Here is a 25,967-nt window from a genome sequence, read left to right as displayed (position 1 = left end):
TCCGTGGTCTAGTGGTAGAGCGTCCGCCCTGAGAGCGGAAGATCCGGGGTTCGATCCCCGGCCGCGTCACACCAAAAGACGATAAAAAATGGTACTTGTTGTTACCCTGTCTGGCGCTCGGCATTAAGGGGCTAAAACAAGGACTTGTCGGCTCGGAGTCAGTATACTGTGTCTGAGTGGGGTATTCATGTTAAACTGCAGCATGGTATCTCAGTGAGCTAGCACTATCAATCGGCATCAGTCCGGACTAGTACAAGCAGCCACACACACACACACACGTACATGCACGTCGCTATATAAGTACAATAATCTTGGACGCGACGTTAAATCCAATTTCACCTCACCTCACCTCACCTCACCTCACCTCACCTCACCTCACCTCACCTCACCTCACCTTTTCTCTGGCAAGTGTCTGCTTTGCTATCATTATATGTATGTGAATGTTATCCCCAGGTCGCCCGGTTGCCGTGACCCACTCCAAGGGGAAGGGGGCAGCCAAGGAAACCCCGGGGTCAGACTTTGGCTTCGAGAAGAAGCAGTGGGAGCTGAAACGTCAACAAGGAGGGAAGAAAGGTCGAAGGTCAAATCATATCGGCAATGCAGGTGAATTTGCCGACTCGAGGTTGGACGATGAAGAAGAAGAAGAAGAAGGGGACGACAATGATGGGAAGATGAGGGAAATTGACTTTCTTGTACCAAAGGGATCGACGGGGAAAGAGACGTTTCATTCTCTTGCTGAAATTGCTTCCTGTAGTTATGAAGCGAGAAGGGTGAGTTAGCTGTATTTGGTGTCACATAGTTCCAATAATTCCTACATTTGTTATTATTGCTTACACTTGTGATTTGTCCAGATAATACTATATTTTGGCCTACTTTTTTTAGATATCATCTCTTTTTAATGTCAGATCTTTCCTGGAGTTATTTGTTTAAAGGGTCATATGCATCATAGTTGGATGCATGATAAAATATTGAAATATGCAAATATCGATGAAAAAAGTAATGACTTTTTGACAAAACCGATGTTTTTCTTTGTTAAAATTTTGTCTCAGAACTGAGCATTAATTAAATTTATGAGGGAGAGGTTATATTTTATTCCTCATATGGTGTACGTAATTCTCTTGACCATTAGGTTATGCTTTGGTGTAGGTTGTTTTAAAATACGTTAAGTAAATGAATTTTTATCCCCCCCCGGGATATTATTTGTGGGGAAAAGTCATCACTGTCGGTCCATCCATGCTGTTTTTGTAACTTGAAAACCATGAAAGATTTTTCATCCAAACTGGTACATGTATCAACCAGGGCCTGAAGTGGTGCCTTTTGCTATTTGGGGGGCGGGGGCATTTATCATCTTCTGATGACTCTTGTTTTTCTTTAACGCCACTTTGAATAGTACCACTGTTGTTTTATGTGCTGTCAACTTTATGTGGGAGGAGAGTTACTCAAAAGTGACTCAGGTTGTAGATGTTTACCACATTGTAGTGGATAGAACAAGAATCAGAAAGAATTAGTGGATCCTGACATAGCAAGGGAGGCTACTCTGCTTCCCATGCCCCAGATATACATAAAAGCTGTTGTTACATATGACTAATATTAGTAATAATAACCTCGTTCACTTTATCTGTGAGGGGCGGTCGGGTAGCCTAGTGGTTAAAGCGTTCGCTTATCACGCCGAAGACCCGGGTTCGATTCCCGACATGGGTACAATGTGTGAAGCCCATTTCTGGTGTCCCCTGCCGTGATATTGCTGGAATATTGCTAAAAGAGGCGTAAAACCATACTCACTCACTCACTCACTCACTCACTCACTTTCTCTGTTACCATGGTTACAGGCTGGTGTGAAGAACGGAATGTTTATGGGGCCAGCCAAACAGCTGTGTCCCGATCTTGTGACAATCCCCTACAACTTTGACAAATACCAGGAGGTGTCTCGAGCTCTGTATGACACAGTAGCTAGGTAAGGCTCACGTCATTGCAGCCTAATTTCATAGGCGTATATGGCCAGTGGCACATTTAAGTTGATAATGGGATGGTCAGAGTATGTTCCTGTTGTCTGTAGATGCTGAGGGGCGGTCAGGTAGCCTAGTGGTTAAAGCGTTCGCTCGTAACGCCGAAGACCTGGGTTCGATTCCCGACATGGGTGCAATGGGTGAAGCCCATTTTCAAGGCTCACGTCATTGCAGCCTAATTTCATAGGCGTATATGGCCAGTGGCACATTTAAGTTGATAATGGGATGGTCAGAGTATGTTCCTGTTGTCTGTAGATGCTGAGGGGCGGTCAGGTAGCCTAGTGGTTAAAGCGTTCGCTCGTAACGCCGAAGACCTGGGTTCGATTCCCGACATGGGTGCAATGGGTGAAGCCCATTTCTGGTGTCCCCCACCATGATATTGCTGGAATATTGCTAAAAGCAGCGTAAAACCATACTCACTCACTCACTCACTCACTCACTCACTCACTCACTCACTCACTCACTCACTCACTCACTCACTCACTCACTCACTCACTCACTCACTCACTCACTCACTCACTCACTCACTCACTCACTCACTCACTCACTCACTCACTCACTCACTCACTCACTCACTCACTCACTCACTCACTCACTCACTCACTCACTCACTGTGGATGCTGAAGGGCTCCTTTAACTATCAGTCCATGTGACCCAAAAGGCGATAGTGACCTTGTGGGTGCTGGGAAACATCATTAACAAACACATGTCAACTCAATCAAAACAAAAATTCAACAATTTGGACAGACTGTAAAAAAAATAATCTTATTTTTCTCTTGCTAGTTTGTCTTGTAATAAAAACAATACTTCAAAACATATCTACTTTTCATTCATCAGACATTGTATCTAAAAACTGCAATAATTATCTGAACAGTTATTAAATCAAGTCTGAACATGGGACTATCCGACTTGTCAGAAAATGTACCCAAATTCAAAATTCAAAAATGTATGATGTCTGAAAATCTTGGATCCGACGATAATACAACATTGTTGTCAACTCCTATCTCCAATTTAGTAAGCTGTTACTGTCAAAATCATTTATTTCCATTCACAAACTGCCCCCAGTTTCACACACGACATTGAAGCTGTGAGCTGTGACGAGATGTTGGTGGACTGTACCGACCTCCTGGCTGTCACGGGCGGCACACCAGAGGAGTTTGCAACATTGCTGCGGAAGGAGATCTATGACAGGACGGGGTGTACTGCGTCTGCCGGCCTTAGTAAGGGTTTTACTGTTTATATCTTACCTCAGACCACAATTAGTTTCCGTCTTTGCTATCGACAGTGACATGACGGCCCACAGTGGGCATGGGCTGTTCCTCTGTTGCATGTTGGCTAAACTGCCATGGGTCACTTAAAAATGTCAGCCTGGATACACCATCTGAATGTCATAGTAACCACTGTCAACTAGGGCTGGGACAGGTAACCCGGGTCCCCGGGTTGGGACTACCCAGACCTGTAGTTAGTCACGGTATATATTGTTTAATGAAAAAATTATCTAGAACTCTTTGGTTACACTACAAGTCACTAGTGTTTGCATTTCTTTCTGACTATGCACCCATTCCATCTTATTTTTCGACCCGTGAAGATTCCGGGGTAGAATAGGTCTTCAGCAACCCATGCTTGCCTTAAGAGGTGACTCTGCTTGTCGTAAAAGGCGACTAACGGGATCGGGTGGTCTGGCTCGCTGACTTGGTTGATGCATGTCATCGATCCCAATTGCGTTGATCGATGCTCATGATATTAATCACTGGATTGTCTGGTTCAAACTTGATTGTTTACAGACCGCCGTCATATAGCTGGAATATTGCTGAGTGCAGCGTTAAACAAAAAACCAAACCAAACCAAAACCGTAGTAGTCCTTTACACCCGTCACGAGATGAGAGAAACATGATATTTCACTTGACACATGGAATATCCTATTTATTATATACTTTTTGTGTAGTTGTCTATCGGAAATTATATGCGTATTTATTATATGAAATTATGAGTGCGGCGTTAAACAACAAACCAACCAACCAATCTAATTTTTCACATGGTTGAATAAAGATATAACTTAATTCAACTTCAGTGTATGAATGACCAGATTGTTTAATACATGTATCCAAATACGTTTTGCCAGGGCTATGCTAAAAATTTCCCATTTTCGACATTTTGAGACATCTCCTGAGACCTACAGTGGGTACCCGGGTAGGGTCGGGTAATAGGGGGTAGTGTACCCGGGTAGTAAATTTGGACTCATCCCAGCCCTACTGTCAACCATGGTCACCTGAAGCATGGTATCCAAAATATTTGCAACAAAATACAATGTCTAATCTGTTATGTTAGCTATCACAAGTCACTCCGAAACATTTGACACAGACTGGACAGCCCATTTAAACACAACCTCATTAAAATCAGATCTTAGTTCTCACTACTTTTTTAACAAAGATCTGAGGACATCCCATTAGGGGTCACGTCAGTACGACCTTTCATCCGACCAATCAAAGTGTTACTTACCAGATCATGAAAGTGACAGTTGGAAAGTGATTTCTAATCATGCAACCTCGAAAACTTTAACAGGGGGTATTCCGAACGATAGTTACGGGCTTAGTGACTGAAACCATACAATCTAGACCATCTATAAGCTATAGCAGAATGTTCTTTTGTTTGGGTTTCAATTTTTTAATTGAGAATTTGTTAAAATGTTTTTTGAAGCGTAGTCGCAAATTTGAAATTAGTGCCATAAAGCACGAGAAAGCTGCCTTCTGATTGGCTAATGTCAACTTCTTGTCAGTCATTCCATTGGTCGGTTAAAGATCACGAAAAGGTCTGTGTGACTTGACCCGTAATGGGGTGTCTTCAGATCTTTGTTTAGCGGTAACGAGAACTAAGATCTGATTTTAATGAGATTGATTTAAACAGGGCTATTAGCGCACAGAGCACTTATGCACAGTGAATGCTGCGCTATATAAATGCATAAATTATTATTATATATTCTCCTCATCTCCTTCTGGGGCATGATGAAAGTTAGGGCGGGGGAAACTGTGGTCTGAACTTTTCATATGCACTTGACTTTGTCTCAGTAACAAATGTAAAATGGTTGTCAAAGTATTTGTCTTTGTGTTCTCCGCGGGAAAAGACCTTAGTCTGCAGCAAATGTCAGTAAACATTCCCAGTTTGGAATGTTAATGTAGCAGCCATTAAATTTCCAAGTCCTCTTTGGATTGGAGACTCCTACATTACTAAAATCAGCGTAAAACCAAATCACTCTCTCACTCATTATGACACAAAGAAAGGGTATAACTCTTACATATTTTTTATTCCAGGCAGGAATATTCTGCTGGCTCGTCTTGCCACGAGGTCAGCCAAACCAAATGGTCAGTTTTATTTGACCACAGATGCTGTTCCAGAATTCATCACAAAACAATCCATCCGAGACCTACCAGGTGTGTATGGTAACAGTAGCTGTGTAAGCAATTCGTCCGAGACCTACCAGGTGTGTATGGTAACAGTAGCCGTGTAAACAATCCATCCGAGACCTACCAGGTGTGTATGGTAACAGAAGCTGTGTAAACAATCCATCCGAGACCTACCAGGTGTGTATGGTAACAGTAGCCGTGTAAACAATCCATCCGAGACCTACCAGGTGTGTATGGTAACAGTAGCCGTGTAAACAATCCATCCGAGACCTACTAGGTGTGTATGGTAACAGAAGCTGTGTAAACAATCCATCCGAGACCTACCAGGTGTGCATGGTAACAGTAGCCGTGTAAACAATCCATCCGAGACCTACCAGGTGTGTATGGTAACAGTAGCCGTGTAAACAATCCATCCGAGACCTACCAGGTGTGCATGGTAACAGTAGCTGTGTAAGCAATCCATCCGAGACCTACTAGGTGTGTATGGTAACAGTAGCCGTGTAAACAATCCATCCGAGACCTACTAGGTATGTATGGTAACAGAAGCTGTGTAAACAATCCATCCGAGACCTACCAGGTGTGTATGGTAACAGAAGCTGTGTAAACAATCCATCCGAGACCTACCAGGTGTGTATGGTAACAGAAGCTGTGTAAACAATCCATCCAAGACCTACCAGGTGTGTATGGTAACAGAAGCTGTGTAAACAATCCATCCGAGACCTACCAGGTGTGTATGTTAACAGTAGCTGTGTAAGCAATCCATTCCAGACCTACCAGGTGTGTATGGTAACAGAAGCTGTGTAAACAATCCATCCGAGACCTATTGTGGGTTGGAATTCCAGATTCCATGATCCTTGGTTTGTGATAACCTCCTCCGGAGTGATAAACTTAGGACCAATATCAGCATAGGCTTTCCTCCTACGATAAGATTACATCCTGTCCTGGAACTGAAGTACTGTTCAAAGGGGCAGATGTCAGCCATTGTAATATTGCTGGAATATTGCTAAAAGTGGCATAAAACCAGACTCACTCACTCACTCACTCACTCACTCTCACACACACACACACACACACTCACACTCACTCACTCACTCACTCACTCACTCACTCACTCACTCACTCACACACACACACACACACACTCACTCACTCACTCACTCACTCACTCACTCACTCACTCACTCAGCCTGTGTGATTCAGGTGTTGGGTACTCCATGACCAAGAAACTCAGCACCATGAGTGTGACCACGTGTGGGGATCTCCAGAAGCTGACGCTGGTGGTCCTTCAGAAGGAGTTCGGCCCCAAGACGGGACAGTCCCTGTACAAAAACTGTCGTGGACAGGACGACCGCCAGGTCAGGATGGAGAAGGAAAGGAAATCGGTGTCTGCTGAGATCAACTATGGAATCAGATTTCAGAGGGTGGGTTGTAAGGTCATTTATTTGTGTAATAAAAAGAAGGTTCTGGATCATGAATAGTTCTTTGAAGTGAAGACGGAGCACACAATTTCATAAATGAATGTGTTTTGTTAAGCATACTTATGAGTCACAATTGCGCTTCATTTGGACCAGGGATGGTCGGGTAGCCTAGTGGTTAAAGCGTTCGCTTGTCACGCCGAAGAGCCGGGTTCGATGCCCGACGTGGATACAATGTGTGAAGCCCATTTCTGGTGTCCCCCGCTGTGATATTGCTGGAATATTGCTAAAAGTGGCGTAAAACCATACTCACTCACTCATTTGGACCACACCCATTTGGTTACTTGTTCACAGATCCATCTGTTACATTTTGACCATTTTCTCAACATGCAAAAACTTTTTGCTATTCCAAAACAGGAAATGATCATGGGTTGTAGGGGTGAAACGATACATCGGTGCACCGATGCATCGTGAGTTTTCATGTGACGATACAATACGATATGTAATACGTTTTTATCTGTATCGATAGAAGACGATACACTTGCTAAAAGAAATTACTTACAACTCGTAAGTCAAGTATCACGAAATGTGCTGTTATTAGGGTTTCAACTTCACTTCTGAAAATAGCTGCTACGAACATGTGTCTTCAGCTAGCTTTACCTTTTGAATCTGCTCTGAAGTATTTGACATAAATATTCATATCACAGTACGTATCATATCATGACCTTTCTGCAACGTTTCACTCCTAATGTCCTGTAACCATTTATCTAAATTTCCATTTATTTACATGGAGAAATTTTGACTGTTCGATCTCACTCACTCACTTCAGCAACCCATGGTTGTCGTAAAAGGCAATTGGGTGGTCAGGCTCACTTACTTGGTTGATTCATTTCATTACATCCAAATCCCATCATATCCCAATTGTGCAGATCAAGGCTCATGATTTTAATCACAGGATTGACTGGCCCAGACTCAATTATTTAAATAACTCCATCATAATGCTGGAATACTGTGGCTTTGAGCCATAAGCAAACCCTTCAGCCCAAACTTGATGTGAGTGAGTGAATTTCATAGCAACACTTGTCACGAAAATACATTCTAAAAAAATTCATTACATTTTTTTAATTTCATTTTGTAAAATTTAGTGTTAGGAGATCCATAATTTTATTTTTTAAGTAATAAAAAAATTTTTTTTTCCTTTTTGAACTCATCGGGTTTTTTCCGATTTCTTTTTGCTGACAGCATTCATGATTAATTAAAGCCTTTTGACAGGTGTCTGAGGTGGAGAAGTTCCTGTGTGACCTGTCGGAGGAGGTGGCGACACGCCTCAAGAACATCAACATGAGGGGCAAGACGATCACGCTGAAGCTGATGATAAGGCGAGGGGATGCTCCCAAGGAAACGGCCAAGTTCATGGGTAGGCATTGACGACAGACTGAGGAGTAGCTGTAATCACTCATCGTGATTCTGCAATACACATGGCAGGCAAGCCTTAGTTAATGTTATTGTTGTCGTCGTCCTCCTTCTCCTTGTCATTGCTGTCATGGCTGTCATCATCGTCATTAATATTTTGTGATAGCAGCAGTAGTATAATTTTGAATATTTTCTAGCAACAGTAGTAGCTGTAGTAGTGGTAGTATCATAGTGATCATCATCATCATTTTTAGCATATCATTATTATTATCATCATCATCATCATCATCATCATCATTATTATATAATGACCCGTGAAGATTTGGGGATAGAATAGGTCTTCAGCAACCCATTCTTGCCGTAAAAGGTGACTATGCTTGTCGTAAAAGGCGACTAACGGGATCGTGTGGTCAGGCTCGCTGACTTGGTTGATACATGTCATCGATCCCAATTGCGTGGATCGATGCTCATGATGTTAATCACTGGATTGTCTGGTCCAGACTCGATTATTTTACAGACCGCCATCATATAGCTGGAATATTGCTGAGTGTGGCGTTAAACAACAAACAAACAAACAAAAATTATTATTATTATTATTATTATTATTATTGAAGAGGGGGAAAGAGGTACTCCCACTGTTTATGATGATGTCATTGCTGTCAGGAGTCAGCTTTGTTGCTGGGAAACATGTTACCCCAAAAGAGGGAGTTTGGTTAAACTCTGATGAAGTTAGAGACAATGACACTTTACAATGGACTGTTGAGAGTCTGCCCAAACCATATCATGTACCTGTGTGTGTGTGTATGTCTCAGGTCATGGAATATGTACCAATGTGTCCAAGTCCTCCAGCCTCCCGATGGGGACGGATGACGGGAAGGTCATCGCCAAAGAATGCATCGCCATGATGCGAGCCCTGAAAGCTCCCCCTGCCGACCTGAGAGGGGTAAGTATAAAACGCACTTGTTACTTAGTTCCAACAGCCATCTTCAGACCGGGTGTACCAGTATATGGTCAAAATAACCACAACATTGAGGAGTTCACTTATTTCCTCTGTCAGACCCATGAAGATCCGGGGTAGAATAGGTCTTCAGCAACCCATGCTTGCCGTAAAAGGTGACTATGCTTGTCGTAAAAGGCGACTAACGGGATCGGGTGGTCAGGCTCGCTGACTTGGTTGATGCATTTCATCGATCCCAATTCAGTGGATTGATGCTCATGATATTAATTACTGGTTTGTCTGGTCCAGACTCGATTATTTACAGACCGCCGTCATATAGCTGGAATATTGCTGAGTGCAGCGTTAAACAACAAACCAATCAACCAACCAACCTACTCTGTCAACTTCGTGGTGTTTGTCATAAGAGCTGATTTAAAGGTGGGCTGGTATGTGTGACCTTGGCCCTTTCCCACAAAGTGTTAAAGTGTAGAATTATCTTAGTGCTAAAATTGTCATCATAATCGGCTCCTGGCTTATGTTGTGTCATTGTTACCTCGAAAACCAAACAGAGAATGGGAGAAAAAGCTATGCATGCTCGCTGTTGCTGTATTAAAAAGGCCCATTGCTTGTCATAAAAGGTGACCAGAAGGATTGAGTGGTCAGAATCGTTGACGAGGGACATTGCTCATGATATCAATCACTGGTTTGTCTGTCCAGACTCGTATTCACCGGCCACCATGACAACCATGATATTGCTGACTGTAGCATTACACAACATTCACCTACATTATTTTACATCATGGATTATGCGGGGGCGGTCGGATAGCCTAGTGGTTAAAGCATTCGCTCGGCACGCCAAAGACCCAGGTTCGATTCCTGACATGGGTACAATGTGTGAAGCCCATTTCTGGTGTCCCCCGCCGTGATATTGCTGGAATATTGCTAAAAGCGGCATAAAACCATACTCACTCACTCATTGATTGTGCGTGTTTTGTAGATCGGAATACAGACTCACAGGCTAGAGAGTACCACATTGGGAGGGTGCTCAATAGGGTCAGGCAATCAGAGCATCCTAAGCTTCGCTGTCCCCAGAAACAGATCCATAGCTCCAAGTGCAGCCTCCCCGAGCAAGGTTGTTGTCCCTCCCAAACAAGATGACCATAGTTCTGGCTTGAAGCAGGCAAAGGAGTCTATCAATTTGTCAGATGAAGATATGACTACGTACGTATCCGATGATGCGGAGGAGATTGACGGTGATGGTGTTGGCGATGAAGGCAATGCTATTGTCTTTTGTTCTGGCAGTCTGCCAATACTGGAAGAACTTAATCGGTGAGTGAGTGATTCTTGAGAGTGTTTGCTATCAATTTATTCAACATGCTGATTAACGATAGTAATGTGATAGAATCGGTTTGGTTTGTACCAGTGAAGATCCAGGTTAGAATGGATCATCAGCAACCCATGGATGTAGAGGCGACTAAGGGGATCAGGTGGTCAGGCTCACTGGCTTGGTTGATGTCAATCACTGGATTGTATGGTCCTGACTTGACTATTTGCAGACTGCCACCATAGAGCTGGAATGTTGCTTAGTGCGGCGGTATACCGTATATGACTGTGTATAAGCCGAATTTTGAGGACCAGAAAAAAGATTCTGTAGAAAGGGGTCGGCTTATCCACGGGATACACTTTCAGATTTTTCAGATCGTGATCTGTCAGAAACATCGCCTGAATGACGGTCCGATAGATTACAACTTCCCAAACGGTGACCACTGTGATTGCTTCCTGTTGTTTAAAAAGCAACACGGTACACAAGGAAATGAGCACTGATAATAACGGGCCGATTGGTATTGTCATGTTGTTTACACAAACATTTTCAAGTTGGTGGTGCTTAGCGATCGTGTTGGGAGTAGGGGCTTAATTTTTCGAGAGATTAGTTTAATAAACTGGAGAAGCCTGTGAGTAAGTGATGGTCATTCAATGTGTTCATAGTTTATTTAAATCAATTAGATTAACATACAATTGTGGTATAAAGGGGGTCATAAAAGTTGGTATATTTTTACTGACTGACATTCTCATCATGAGTTTGAAACGAAAACGTCATGCTTACGATGCCGAAATCAAACTCCGAGTCTTCGCTCTAGCTAATATATTTTCTCACAGGTTCATAATTCTATATACACCGATTCACAAAATAGCGCTTCGTTGTTGATGGCAACATATAACGATCATTATGAGATTTAAAAAACCCTAGAGAAACAGCTTCCCACATTATGAAATTGGATGACTGGTTTGTTAAATCTTTATTAGAAATAATAATGACTTTTTCAATATAATTACAACGTTTTTCAACTTGGCACATGTCTTTGCAGTGTTTTTTGCCTTTCACTTCCTGGTTCGGCTTATCTGCGGGTCATATCATTTTCTTTCGTATTTCAATGGTCAAGTTAACATTTTAGCTTATCTACGGGGTCGGCTTATCCGCGGTCATATACGGTACTACAAATAAACATTATTTGGTTTATTGACCACCACTTCAAATGAAACCAAATTAGCAAATTACCAACTTTTGTTCTCCTCTCAGTATTATTTGCCTGAGAACATTAGTTTATGTGAAGAACATTATGTCCAAAATGGAGCTGTTTTATCTGGTGTGTATTTATCTACATTGTTTAAAAACCTCTGTTCCTATTTTCCTTACAAAAAGGATGTTGAGTCAGAGTTGCTTCCCTTATGTTTGTTACCTTATTTCTTCCCATCAGTATATTTTCATCCCAGACAAGCTACAGCTATATGTGTTTTTCAGATTTGCAGAAATTCTGTTCCAGAAGTTTAATTTGGAACCAACAATTGTTAGACAGAAGATTAAAATTTTATGATATCTGAGCATCAAATACTCAATTTCATTTGCGACCTGCATCTGAAAACTTTCAGGTGGTCATCAGCATTGTATAGTTAAAGGGACAGGATGTCAAGTGTTCTGAAGCTTTGTTGATAACCCCCGTGCTTACATTGTTCTTCTTGCCTTATTCCGTTTCTGATCCAGTGACCACACTGCAGGTGTATGCATTAAAGCCGTAAAAATCTAGAAGATACCCGGACTTTAAATTCTATTAAATTCTATATATCAAAGACCCGTGAAGATTCTGGGGTAGAAAAGGTCTTCAGCAACTCATGCTAGCCATTAAAGGTGATTATGTTTGTCGTAAAAGGCGACTAACGGGATCGGGTGGTCAGGCTCGCTGACTTGGTTGATGCATGTCATCGATCCCAAATGCATGGATTAATGCTCATGATATCAATCACTGAATTGTCTGGTCCAGACTCGATTATTTACAGACTGCCGTCATATAGCTGGAATATTGCTGAGTGCGGCGTTAAACAACCAACCAACCTATTTATCAAAAAAAAATTAGGCATCAGTTTGAAGTACACAATGAACATTTCATCTTGTGTTGATTTTCAGTAGAAAGACGGCAAAGAGGACACCACCGCCTCTTCCCTATCTGCCAGACTTCGGATCGCCTGAGACACCTGTCAGGAAGCAGACGGTGGAATCTCACAGCGAGGCTCACGACTACTTCCCTTCTCCATCACAGGTACGTGAGGGGGCACGGGTGGCCCAGTCGTCTAAGGCGCCGCGATTCGCTGTGCTGAGTTGCGTCCCTTGGGCATGCCAGAGTCCTATGATTGTGGGTTGAATCCCGGTTCGCCCTGATTATGTTTCTAGGTTTATCAGCGCTATACCCGTGCTCATGGGTTTCACCGAAGTGGTAAACGTCTGAGACCTGCATCACTTCGGGCTTTCCTCCATTAAGCTGACACGCCATGATATAACTGAAATACTGTTAAAAGCGGCGTTAAACCCAACTCACTCACAGGTATGTGACTTGTGACTTGGGCGTGACACCCCTCTGTACAGGACTCGTGGTCGTGGCATGTCAGGGTGGTGTGGGAGGAAGCACCCCATAGATGTCTACCACTTTGGCTAAGGGAGGGTGATGACATATCAAAGATCATAATCAGGGTGACTCTTGGATTTGAACGTGAAATTTGTGAATTATGGTGGCACCTTGACCCACTGGGCCACCTATTACCTTGTGCAACACACATAGGTGTAGTAGGTGTGACTATTTCGGGTGTAGCAGGTGTCACACATTCTGATTACGGGAACAAGTTCAGGTGTAGCAGGTGTGACACATTCTTGTTACTGGAACATGTTCAGATGTAGCAGGTGTCACACATTCTGATTACGGGAACAAGTTCAGGTGTAGCAGGTGTGACACATTCTGGTTTCTGGAACAAGTTCAGGTGTAGCAGGTGTCACACATTCTGATTACGGGAAAAAGCTCAGGTGTAGCAGGTGTGACACATTCTGATTACGGGAACAAGTTCAGGTGTAGCAGGTGTGACACATTCTGATTACGGGAACATGTTCAGGTGTAGCAGGTGTGACACATTCTGATTACGGGAACAAGTTCAGGTGTAGCAGGTGTAACACATTCTGGTTACTGGAACAAGTTCAGGTGCATTAGGTGTGACACATTCTGATTACCAGAACTGGAAGTTCAGGTGTAGCATAGCACAGCATCAGTTGACAACCCTACAATATCACCTGTACCTGTAGACATTAAGAAAGGATACCAATGTGTAAAGTTGCATAATTTCAGATTGACCCTGAAGTGTTGAAGGAGCTGCCCCCAGATATACGGGCACAGATTGAGAAGGACATGGGCACGAAGAGGGCACAGTCCAAGGTCAGCAGTATCCCAGCCAATCAGGGGGCAGATGAAGTTCCAGGCTGTTCTCATTGGCCATCTCAGGAAGCAGCAGTGACCAATGAGGATGAGGCACCCTACTCGCCAGAGGCAGGTCCTTCCACTGTTGAAACAGAAGGTGGAAGCAGCGTGGAAGCCCTACCTTCCTTCTCTCAGGTACTTCATTTTGAGGCAGTGGGGTAGCCTTGTCAGTTACAGCGATGACCTGGGTTCATAATCCTACAGTGGTACATCAATCAACGAAATTGGAATATGATTACATGTAACAACCAAGTCAGCGAGCCTGACCACCAGATCCCGTAAGAGGTGACTAACGGGATCGGGTGGTCAGGCTCACTGACTTGGTTGTTGCATGTCATCGTATCCCAATTGCATTGATTGATGCTCATTATGTCAATCACTGGATTGTCTGGTCCAGACTCGATTATTTACAGACCGTCGTCATACAGCTGGAATATTGCTGAGGGCGGCATTAAACAACAGACAAACAAAAACAAAAAACAAAGCTCATCTCTGATGTCCCCGGGTGTTATATGGCTGGAATAATGTGAAAAGAGGTATGGGTAGCCCAGTACTCTGAGAACGAGACTGTTGTGTGCTGTGCAGAGTTGCATCTCCAGGGAAGATCATGAGTCTTGAATTTCTGCTTATTTTAATCCTTGGTTTGTCTGCACAATACTGTGAGATACATCAGTGGTTTGACCAGTGAAGATTCCGGGGTGGAATAGGTCTTCAGCAACCCATGCTTGCCGTAAAAGGTGACTCTGTTTGTCATAAAAGGCGACTAACAGGATCGGGTGGTCAGGCTCGCTGACCTGGTTAATGCATGCCATCGATCCATTTGCGTGGATCGATGCTCATGATATTAATCACTGGATTCTCTGGTCCAGACTCGATTATTTACAGACCGCCGTCATATAGCTGGAATATTGCAACAACAAACCAACCAACCAACCATATTGATATTGGTGAACTTTGGTTTTCTATTTTAACACAAACTTTCACTCTGTCACAGCTAGACATGAGCTGTCTTAACGCTCTCCCTGAAGACCTGCAGAGGGAAATCCGAGACGAGTACCTTCGTCAGGGCCAACATTCTGCAGAGCCGGCCGAGGACGACCAACCCCCTCTCATGCAGCTTCAGCAGGTCAAGTCCCCGGCCAAGGGGAGAGAGTCACCTCGGAAGTCGCCCAGTAAATCACCGGGGCGAAGCAGGAAAACCAGTCCTGTCTTCAAAGTTCCCAAAGGACGTGCAGTAGGTCGTAAGACAAAGAAACTGAGTCCGAAGAAGCTAGAATTCAGAATACAGCCGAAGATCACAACAAACTATACAGTGAGGGTTAGTGAGGACAAAAATATATTGTCATGACAACCATATTTTAATAATGACCAGGATTTTTCCGTTCTGTTTTTTCTCAATAGGCAATTAAAACTTTTCAAAGGAAAGATTTTTCTTCTGTTAAAAAAATTATAAAACAATAGAAATCTTAGTTCTTCTGTTAAAAAGACCCATGAAGATTCCGGGGTAGAATAGGTTTTCAACAACCCATGCTTGCCGTAAAAAGAGACTATGCTTGTCGTAAAAGGCGACTAACAGGATCAGGTGGTCAGGCTTGCTGACTTGGTTGATGCATGTCATCAATCCCAATTGCGTGGATGGATGCTCATGATGTCAATCACTGGATTGTCTGGTCTATTTACAGACCGCCGTCATATAGCTGTAATATTGCTGACAACAAACCAACCAACCAACCATCTTCTGTTAAAATCCAGTCAATATTGACATTCACAAAACTGATATTGAGATTTTTTAACAGACAGAACCAGAATTTGTTATTGAATAAAATGCATCATGTTGCATGTTTTAATACCCCAAAAATATTAATGATGGAATTATTTTTACACTTTACTGGGTATATAAGATTTGTTCATGTCACTGAAATCACTGTTAAAAGTCATTTTGTTTCAAATGCAGCACTACGCTACTATTTGACTGATCTATTAATGACACTGAAATATAACTAGTTGTTTCTTAAATGAAAAACTGTGCTTAGAAATTGTTGAAGGATTGTTTCTCAGAGACCCCAAACCCAGAAAGTGGAAGCATTGATAGGATAAGTAACACAAAGATGGCATTTTTAATGAAAATAAGAAGAGTTTTAAAACTGTTTTTAAAAAATTAGAAAAAAATATATCAAAGGGCTCACAGGAAGGAATTTTTTTGTTATTTATTGGTTACTCAACTTTAGGCTGTGTTGATGTTGTGAAACAAATATCCTTTAGAAGTTGTCATTGGCTCCATCCCCAGGCCCTTTTTGCAGAGCCCCGAATCCATCAGGTGTTGACATCATTGTAGATAAGCCAGCAGCTGAAAACAGATACCGTATTCAACGTAATAAGCGCCCCGATCTAATAAGCGCCCACAGCAACATTTGCTAAAATATTGGCTAGTGAACAATCCCAATTAGCACCCCTTCCGATTGATCAATGTACACAAGACTTATTTATTCGCGTATAGTACGCACTCGTGTGTATATACACTCTTAATTATGGGCATTTATTTCTTGAAAAATATATGTCGTACATAAACATTTCAGGCTATCAGCATAAACCACGAAATTTATCTTTCAACTGTTTTTTTTCACCAAAATAACATTCTAATAAGAGCCCCCTATTTCTAATTTTGAGAGCGCCCTAGGCGCTTATTACGTCGAATACGGTATTAATATATTTCTGAAACATGACCTGATGCACTCTATGGAATGGTAAGCAGGACATTAGCAGTTGGATTTGTACACTAGCAGTATGGGTGCTGTATATGACATGTTGTAGAACTTAGCAAAGAGCCTACCAGAGTCACCACAGGCCACGCCCACGCCCACGCCCATGCCCACGCCTGCCCCTCCCTCGACGGAGCCTGATCCTGTGGTACAGGAGGAGCAGGTGAACCTTTGTGGAGCTGTTAGTATGGAAGAGGTCAAGCACCTGCTGGTGGAGTGGCTTGAGGCGTGTCCAGGTAAACAGGAGAAGTGGATTGATGAATGGATGGACTGATGGGTGGACTGACGAATGAATGGACTAATGGGTGGACTGACGAATGAATGGACTGATGGGTGGACTGACGAATGAATGGACTGATGGGTGGACTGACGAATGAATGGACTGATGGGTTGACTGTTGAATGAATGGACAGATGGGTGGACTGATGAATGAATGGACTGATGGGTGGACTGATGGGTGGACTGATGAATGGACTGATGGGTGGACTGACGAATGAATGGACTGATGGGTGGACTGACGAATGAATGGACTGATGGGTGGACTGACGAATGAATGGACAGATGGGTGGACTAATGAAAGAATTGACAGATGGGTGGACTAATGAATGAATGGACTAATGGGTGGACTGATGAATGAATGGACTAATGGGTGGACTAATGAATGAATGGACTAACGGGTGGACTGATGAATGAATGGACTAATGGGTGGACTGATGAATGAATGGACTGATGGGTGGACTGATGAATGAATGGACTGATGGGTGGACTGATGAATGAATGGACTAATGGGTGGACTGATGAATGAATGGACTAATGGGTGGACTGATGAATGAATGGACTGATGGGTGGATGGATGAATGAATGGACTGATGGGTGGACTGATGAATGAATGGACTGATGGGTCAACTGATGAATGAATAGACTGATGAATGAATGGACTGACAGGTGGATGGAGTGATGGATGGACTGACGAATGAATGGACTGATGGGTGGACTGACGAATGAATGGTGGACGGACACCTGGATGGACTGATGGACTGGCAAGCCAAGATATACCTGAAATAATTTTAAAAGTGGTGTTAAATTCAAAACATCAATGTCAGTGAATAATCAGGTTTTCCTCCCACAAGCTGATATGACATTCTTCTCAAACTGGCATTATATACAACCCACTCACCCACAGTTTGTTTGTCAGATGTCGAGAGCATTTCTGAATAGGCTGGCATTTATTTTTCAATGATATTCAGAAATGGAAACATCATAATGGCTATTGTGGATGTCAAGGTACGAAATGGTTCTTGTAATTCAGTAGGCTGTATTTTATATGATATCATGTGTACAAGTCACTGATGGAGGTGTGTGTCTGTTGCAGAGCCCCAGGAGGAAGACATCAGTGTGATGCTGGAGTACCTGGGTCAGCTTGTCCTGGACCATAACCTGGAACAGGTCGACCTGGTCCTCAAGTTCCTTAACAGGTCAGTGAGTCGGGAATGTGTTTCATTTGACAATTAGCCTCTTGCCTCCTGTCACTCAAACGACATGATTCACCAATCAGCAAGTTGGAAGTTCGCCCCGATTATGTTTCTAGGTTAGTCAGCACCATACCGTGCTGGTGGGTTTCATCGAAGTGGTAAACGTCTGAGACCTGCATCACTTCGGGCTTTCCTCCCACATTAAGCTGACACGCTGTGATGTAACTTGAATACTTTTAAAAGCGGTATTAAACCCAACTCACTCACTCACTCATGCCTATTGATTTGGATCATCTAATAAAGGTGAGCTTCTGTACCTAACTTTAAGTACTTTAAATTATGTTCTGATTTCGGTTTCAGGAAAATCAGGAAGCTTGCCAACAAACATTGGCGTGCATCATTCAAGGGTATTCTCACAAGCACACAGGAAGTGATCAAATCCGTCCATGGATGTCTGCTCAATGTTGATTGGCTGCTTGCCAGATGATACTGTACGAATAATAATCTATTTGTATAGCGCCTAGTTCCAGCCAGGCTTCTCACAGGCCCTTTACATTATTACCCGGGTCAAAGGTTCAGTGTGCTCTCCGATTACATTCTCAGCTCCCTTGGGAGTATACGACCCAAGCTGCGTGTGTGACACTTGAAAGTTACCATTTACAGCTGGGTAGACAGGCATATTTTCAAACTTGTCACTTGTCTGAGGAGGCACCATATGTGCTACATGTGCTTGGGGGGTGGGTGGGTGTTGGGGGGTATGGGGGGGCAGGACCAAAGCCCCAGAAACTCTCAGGAATCAAGATGCTGAGCATGGTCACCCATCCAACGACCGCGACCAATGTTGCTTAACTTTTGATTTGTGACCTGTGCACTGTAAAGAGGTCCACGTGCCACCATATACTTAATGACTGATTGTGATAACAAGTCTTTTGACTGGATGGTGAAAAAGGCTTCACTGAAGCCGATTGGTAAACAAACATAGACGGAATATGCAGGACATATCTCATGATGTTTTCATGAACTACCAAATTGATTGTAGAGTTTGAGAATGGCCTGTATATTGTATATACAGTGAAGTATATTTATTGTCAGTATGAAATACTGCAAATGTGACAGTTGTATTTCAAATACAGGACAAATTTCTGTATTCAATTTCACACAATGGATTACTGTAAATCGTGAAATTAATTTTTTGCCAAATTAATACGAATGCTGACCCTGACCCATAATGCGACCTCCCACCACCCCACCCCACCCCACCCCCCGATCTCCAGTGGATTGATAAATATGTATATATATATCCTTACCTTAATCCAGTCAAACAGCAAATAGCACCGCTTGTTGTTGATTGTCATTTTGGAGACAATGCGAAGTTTAGTGAATGCGAGCAAAGACCACTTGCATTTTTTGCATTTAATTCACTCTCGCGTTAATATCAAGATTTAAAGTCTTGATTACATAAATACACATATCTACATATGTTTATCATATGATCACTGCTAGTCTGGTTAGACTTGCAAAGGAGCACCACCTGTAGTAAGCAGATGGACTCAACTTGACCAAGGTCCAAGGTAGTAAAAATACCGTATTCGACGTAATAAGCGCCCCGCTCTAATGAGCGCCCACAGCGATATTTGCTAATATATTGGCCAGTGAACAATCCTAATTAGCACCCCTTCCGATTGATCAAGGTACACAAGACATATTTATTCGCGTATAATACACACTTGTGTGTTATATGCACTTAATTATGGGCAATTAAATTCTGGGAAAATATATCTGTCGTATATAAACATTTCAGGCTGTCATCATAAACCACAGAATTTATCTTTTAACTCGTTTCTTTCACTAAAATAATACTCTAATAAGAGCCCCCTATTGCTAATTTTGAGAGAGCCCTGGGCGCTTATTACGCCGAATATGCTAGTTGAGAATACAACTGATGAGTTGTCTATTGTGAAACATGTGTGAAAATGGTTCTCAGTATGAAATCTTCTCTTCACTTCAATATTTGTACTCTGTTCCAGAGGTGCATGTGCTCATAAACTCTGAGAATTGTTTTTGTGGTCTTCTATTTTCTTAGTGCTGTATCACCGTTGAATGCTTATATGATGGAAAATATAGACACCTAAAAGATGGGTGGGGGAGGGGGAGGATCTATAGGAAGAATTATTTCAATTCTTTGAATATCCTTCTGATAAAATTAAGTGAGTGAGTGAGTTGGGTTTAACGCCACTTTTAACAGTATTCCAGTTATATCGCGGCATGTCAGCTTAATGTGGGAGGAAAGCCAGAAGTGATGCAGGTCTCAGACTTTTACCACTTCGGTGAAACCCACGAGCACAGGTATGGTGCTGACAAACCTAGAAACATAATCGGGGTGAATCGGGATTCGAACTCACAATCATAGGTTTCTGGCATGCCCAAGGGACGCAACTCTGCACAGCGAATCGCGGCGTCTTAGACGACTGGGCCACCCTTGCCCCCGATAAAATTAAGCTTCAGCAAGAGGGTTTTATTCAACAGCAATGTGATTAAAATCCCTTCTTTTTACTCCATTTCGCGTCCATTGCCCTCTTAGTGAAGATATAAGGATACCTTCCTGCACTTTCATTTCAGCTAATCATTATTGAGGCTTCTAAATTATTGGTACGAGTGAGTAATGCATTCAGACAAGCATCCCTGAAATCTGTAACTTGAAAACATAATAGAAACCCAAAAATGAAAATAAAATGAAGAGAGGTGTTTCATACACCCTGGCATTTATGAGACATATAAATGTCAACAATCAAGCACTCTGTGATATTGAGTGAGTGAGTGAGTGAGTTGGGTTTTAACGCCGCTTTTAACAATATTCCAGTTGTATCACGGGGTGACAGCTTAATGTGGGAGGAAAGCCGAAGTGGTGCAGTTCTCAGACGTTTACCACTTCAGTGAAACCCACGAGCACGGGTATGGTGCTGACAAACCTAGAAACATAATTGGGGCAAACCAGGATTCAAACCCACAATCATAGGTTTCTGGCGTGCCCAAGGGATGAAACTCTGCACAGCGAATCGCGACGCCTTTTGACAACTGGGCCACCCGTGCCCCCCTCTGTGATATTGTGACTATAGATCATATGTAATATTCTTGTAATATTGTTTGGAACATACACCAATTATTGTTTCATATTTAACAATTATTCCAGGCGGATACTCTGGAAATCAGGGTAAACAACATTAGACGAACACCTTGATGTCAGCTACATCAGTGGGAAGACAGTCTAGTGTACCAGCCTGTCAGACGTGTACAGCATCTCTTGTGGTTGCCTGATAGGTCAAGTAATATTTTTTTGAATCTGTCATCCAACAGTAGAAACAAATCCTGTGAGATCTGACCAGGTACCGACAATACGTACATGTCCTCCTCCCCCTTGTCACTGAAACTGTGAAAGTGAATGACTGTAACTGATCGTATGCCATTTATGTCCCCCATGTCAGCTTAATGTGGGAGGAAAGTGATAAAGGTCTTGGCCACTAAAATGAAAACCTGGAGTACAGATATCCTTGTAATATACCAAGGCCAAGGATTATAATGTTTGTTTGTTTGTTGTTTAACGCTGCACTCAGCAATATTCCAGCTATATGACGGCGGTCTGTAAATAATTGAGTCTGGACCAGACAATCCAGTGATTAATATCCTGAGCATTGATCCATGCAATTGGGATACGATGACATGCATCAACCAAGTCAGTGAGCCTGACCACCCAATCCCGTTAGTCGCCTTTTACGACAAGCAGAGTCACCTTTTACGGCAAGCATGGGTTGCTGAAGACCTATTCTACCCTGGAATCTTCACAGGTCGGATTATAATAAAGAGAAATCATGGCTTCGAGCCCACGATCATAGAATCCTGGATCACCAAGGGATGCAACCTCAACAATGTATTTCAGTGACTCAGAAACCCTTGTCCCAACATATCCGTGAACATGTATATATAATACTTGGAGGTGTTTTCTGGTATTTTTGTAAATATTCTTCAAGTTCATTTCAAAAACGATCCTGGCCCGTCACACATGAATAGTGTGGTTCTGAATACTGACGATCCTGTATACACAGGACATTAAGTAGACAATGTCTAAATGAAGCTGAGATTCAGAGTGAAGCCCCAGATTGAAAAATCTCAAAATAGCATAAAACTTTGTATCAATAGTTTTGTGATTTGTTCATGCACTGGTTTCATCCTCCATGCAGAGCTCCAGATAAGCTTTTGGTGTTGTGGGTATTTTACCCATGCATTTTAAAATCATTGGGTATCCGTAATTCTATATGGGTATTCAAATTTCTGTTACCCACTAGTTTTTACACATGTGGGTATTAAAGATAAATATTTAAAAGCACTATTCATCTAGTCCCTGCAAACTGGTGTTGTGTGGGTTTGAGAGCTTTATGGGACTCAAAAATACCACGATACTTCCACAAGAAAGTGTGATGGCAAATGATCATGATGTAACTGTCATCACAGAGTTTGGCAAGGTTGATGGAATGCCCGTTTTTATTTCAAAATAAGTTGCTGATTTGCTAATCGAATACGCAGGGTTACTTCACAATATTTTGATGATACGCACAAGTTTTATTATTGTAGCGTATCTGTAATGTTTGTTGCGTAGTTGATACACTTGGATTTTATTTTACTGCGTATTTCTGCATTTCTGATGCGTATTTTACGCAGATACGCAGCTTATCTGGAGCTCTGTCCACGTCAATAGAGAGTGTACCCCCTTTGTTCTGTTTGGCTGGAATATTTCTAACAATGATATAAAACTACTCACATTTTCATTACACTGTATTTTGGGAATAGATGAAAACAGAACACCATTGTTAATGACGAAAAGCACATTTATTATGTTTCAATGTTTCAGTCTACATTTCTAGCATTCTAGTGACATGCGATGCCTTAGTGGACATAAATGCAAGTGAAAGCAAACCAAAACTAACATAATGCCTGTGATATGTTATGGTGCTATATTTGCACAGTTTTGAGTAAAATGTCTGGAAACAAGTCCACACTTGGCAATATTTCTTGGAAAACACATGGACCTTGGAGGTGACAACCAGGGGGGTCCAATGTCTCCCATAAACTACCTGTCATGAGTCCCGAATCCATTTATTCAAAAGTATCCAAGACATCATTAATTGTTGGTCTCCCTGTAGGATCAACTGTCAGCATTCTACCCACAATGCCTCTGACACTGTCCGACACTGTTGCTTTCACTGCAGTTTCAATCTCGTCATCACTGCACAGAGCCAGGGGTCGCTCCTGTCCTGCAGACTTGACCGCAGGACAAAGTGTTTTCTTTTCCAGTCGCATAGAAAACAATGCAAAATCCACAACACCGAGACTGAACACATCACCTGGACTTGAATACAGCCCCTCTTTATACTCGGGAGCCCAAAATAAAGTCAGTCCACACGGACCACTAACAAACGCATCGATAGGCTGGTTTCCTGCGAAAGCGGTGGACAAAAGGTCCTTAGAGCAACTGCACTTGGATAAATTAAAGTCCGAGAGTTTGAACACTGGTTTGTTTCCATGTGACAGGGTTAGAAGAATATTTTGAGGTTTGACATTTCCGTGCACAACGTTGTGTTTGTGCAGATGCTGCAGGCCATGAGCGACGTCCTTCATTGCTCGAGTGATTGCAACGTCGTCCATTTTCTCGCTAACTGCAAAGTCATTCAGATTCCCAGGCTCACAAAAGTCAAGAACGACATATATGTTGTCGTTTTCGGTGAAGTGGTCAATAAATGTCACCAGATGCTCATGGCGCGGGAGATTTTCGTGAGCTTCTAATTCAGTGTCCACAGCTGAAGTGTCAGTAGACTTTTGAATTTGTATTTCTTTCAAAGCAAAAGGATCCCTAAAGTTTGTCACTTTGTGAGTTTTACCAAAAGCTCCATTACCAAGGGTTTCGAATATTCGATATTTCCCACCTATCTTCATTTTGAAGAAAACGTTTCTGCCAAGAACCCGGAAATAAAGTCTTAGCAGCTAGTTATGGGTTACCTCCCTTCATAGTCACTCGTACAGAATATTGAATCTGGATAATCGAAAATTTGAGATGGGGCACGTTTTGGGTTCGAATATTTTTTTGGATATTCAGGAAAATTATTTATTGCAAACACGTTCATAGTAACAACTTGAACTAATTATCAAAGTAAAAGCAGGGGAGACATATGGTTTTTTTATGAGTAAAAACACATTTTTAGATGTGATAATTCTATATCTCCAGAAAACGGTAAATATGGATGCATTGTTGCACACCTCGAGACCCGTGAAGATCCAGGTTAGAATAAGTCTTCAGTAATCCATGCTGGCGGTAAAAGGCGTCTATGCTTGTCGTAAGAGGCGACTGGTCGATAATGTCGTATTCCCAATTGTGTGGATCGATGCTTACGATGTGAATCACTGGATTGTCTGGTCCAGACTCGGATATTTTCAGACCGCCGTCATATAGCTGGGATATTACTGAGTGTGTTATGAGAGTATGGTTGACACGTATATACATATTTACAGGTAGGAGGCAGTTGGGATTTTTTTCAGAAGAGTAGATATCAAATGTAGTTACACTGGAGAGAGTTGGATTTAACGCTGCTTTGAACAGTATTCCAGTTACATCACGGCGTGTCAGCTTAATGTGGGAGGAAAGCCCGAAGTGGTGCAGGTCTCAGACGTTTACCACTTCGGTGAAACCCACGAGCACGGGAATGGTGCTGACAAACCCAGAAACATAATCGGAGCGAACCGGGATTCGAACCCACAATCATAGGTTTCTGGCGTCCCCAAGGGACGCAACTCTGCACAGCGAATCGCGGTGCCTTAGACGACTGGGCCACCCGTGCCCCCTACACTGGAGCGGAGAAGCCTGTTATGTACACAAACACTGCCTCAAACCTGTATATATACTTGTCAACCATACTCTGTACATCACTTGCTTGATAAAGGTGTAAGAACCTACACCGAAACGTCGCTCCTAATTGTAATAACGAAGTTGTTCATCCATATAGCTTATCCTTACTGTATAAATAAGAAAAACAAACACTGTTTTACATGTTACACACTTAAACAACATTCACACGATATCCTACTATCAAACATAGATTCTAACATAATGTGAACAACGTTCAACTCACATCACACGGTACATGTAGATGGACTGGTGAGTAAATTTACTGGTTTCTGTGTGGAAAAAGTGATAACTACAAGTTTGAAATGAATCTCCTTGTAGAGCGAATCAGTTATAGATGTCAGTCTTCATTATCATGTTTAATGAAAAATACTCTTGTGAGTGCGTTTGGTTTCACGCCGCTTTTAGCAATATTCTAGCAATATCACGACGGGAGACACCAGAAATGGGCTTCACCCATTGTACTTGTGGGGGGAATCGAACCCGGGCCTTCGTCGTGACGAGCGTACGCTTTAACCACGAGGCTACCCCTGCACAGAACACCTCTCAATGTAATCACCTTATTTCACAGGACATTTAAAGCACATCAATCAAATGCATGGATACTTACCTGACAATAGAAAAAAACCACTTACCCATCCCCGCCCTTTGTCTAGATTATATAATGTGTTACACAGTCTAAACTCGGCGGCGGACGTGAAACCACAGTCCTCTCAAGCTGTCAAAATGTTGAGTTGTTTTCCTCAGCAATTAGAGGATAAGAGGCAGTTCGAGTATATGGATATTGGCGTACTTCTGCATATTCAGAAAACTAGAAACGTG

The 25,967-nt window shown here is 42.4% G+C and overlaps 2 protein-coding genes across 2 annotated transcripts in view; one reads left to right on the top strand and one right to left on the bottom strand.

Moving 5' to 3' along the window:
* The window catches only part of LOC139477729 (DNA repair protein REV1-like), a 28,649-nt gene extending 9,738 nt beyond the window's left edge, over positions 1-18,911 (top strand). The window contains exons 6-19 of the mRNA XM_071260127.1: positions 454-770; positions 1,830-1,954; positions 3,072-3,226; positions 5,315-5,434; positions 6,608-6,828; positions 8,095-8,239; positions 9,048-9,178; positions 10,170-10,501; positions 12,633-12,765; positions 13,837-14,100; positions 14,960-15,283; positions 16,777-16,960; positions 18,097-18,199; positions 18,557-18,911. Coding sequence (XP_071116228.1) covers positions 454-770; positions 1,830-1,954; positions 3,072-3,226; positions 5,315-5,434; positions 6,608-6,828; positions 8,095-8,239; positions 9,048-9,178; positions 10,170-10,501; positions 12,633-12,765; positions 13,837-14,100; positions 14,960-15,283; positions 16,777-16,960; positions 18,097-18,199; positions 18,557-18,683 — 2,681 coding nt within the window. The 3' untranslated portion in view covers positions 18,684-18,911. The remainder of the gene's footprint in view (positions 1-453; positions 771-1,829; positions 1,955-3,071; positions 3,227-5,314; positions 5,435-6,607; positions 6,829-8,094; positions 8,240-9,047; positions 9,179-10,169; positions 10,502-12,632; positions 12,766-13,836; positions 14,101-14,959; positions 15,284-16,776; positions 16,961-18,096; positions 18,200-18,556) is intronic.
* A 4,433-nt stretch (positions 18,912-23,344) lies between these two features.
* LOC139477718 (serine/threonine-protein kinase PDIK1L-like) lies at positions 23,345-24,181 on the bottom strand. Its single transcript, XM_071260114.1, has one exon. The coding sequence runs from the start codon at positions 24,179-24,181 to the stop codon at positions 23,345-23,347; it is 837 nt and encodes a 278-aa protein (XP_071116215.1).
* Between the last annotated feature and the right edge of the window lie 1,786 nt (positions 24,182-25,967).

This window comes from Haliotis cracherodii, unplaced genomic scaffold, assembly GCF_022045235.1.
Source record: "Haliotis cracherodii isolate W230 unplaced genomic scaffold, xgHalCrac1.p SCAF_35, whole genome shotgun sequence".
NCBI lineage: Eukaryota > Metazoa > Mollusca > Gastropoda > Lepetellida > Haliotidae > Haliotis > Haliotis cracherodii.
This window is presented reverse-complemented; position numbering and strand designations above follow the sequence as displayed.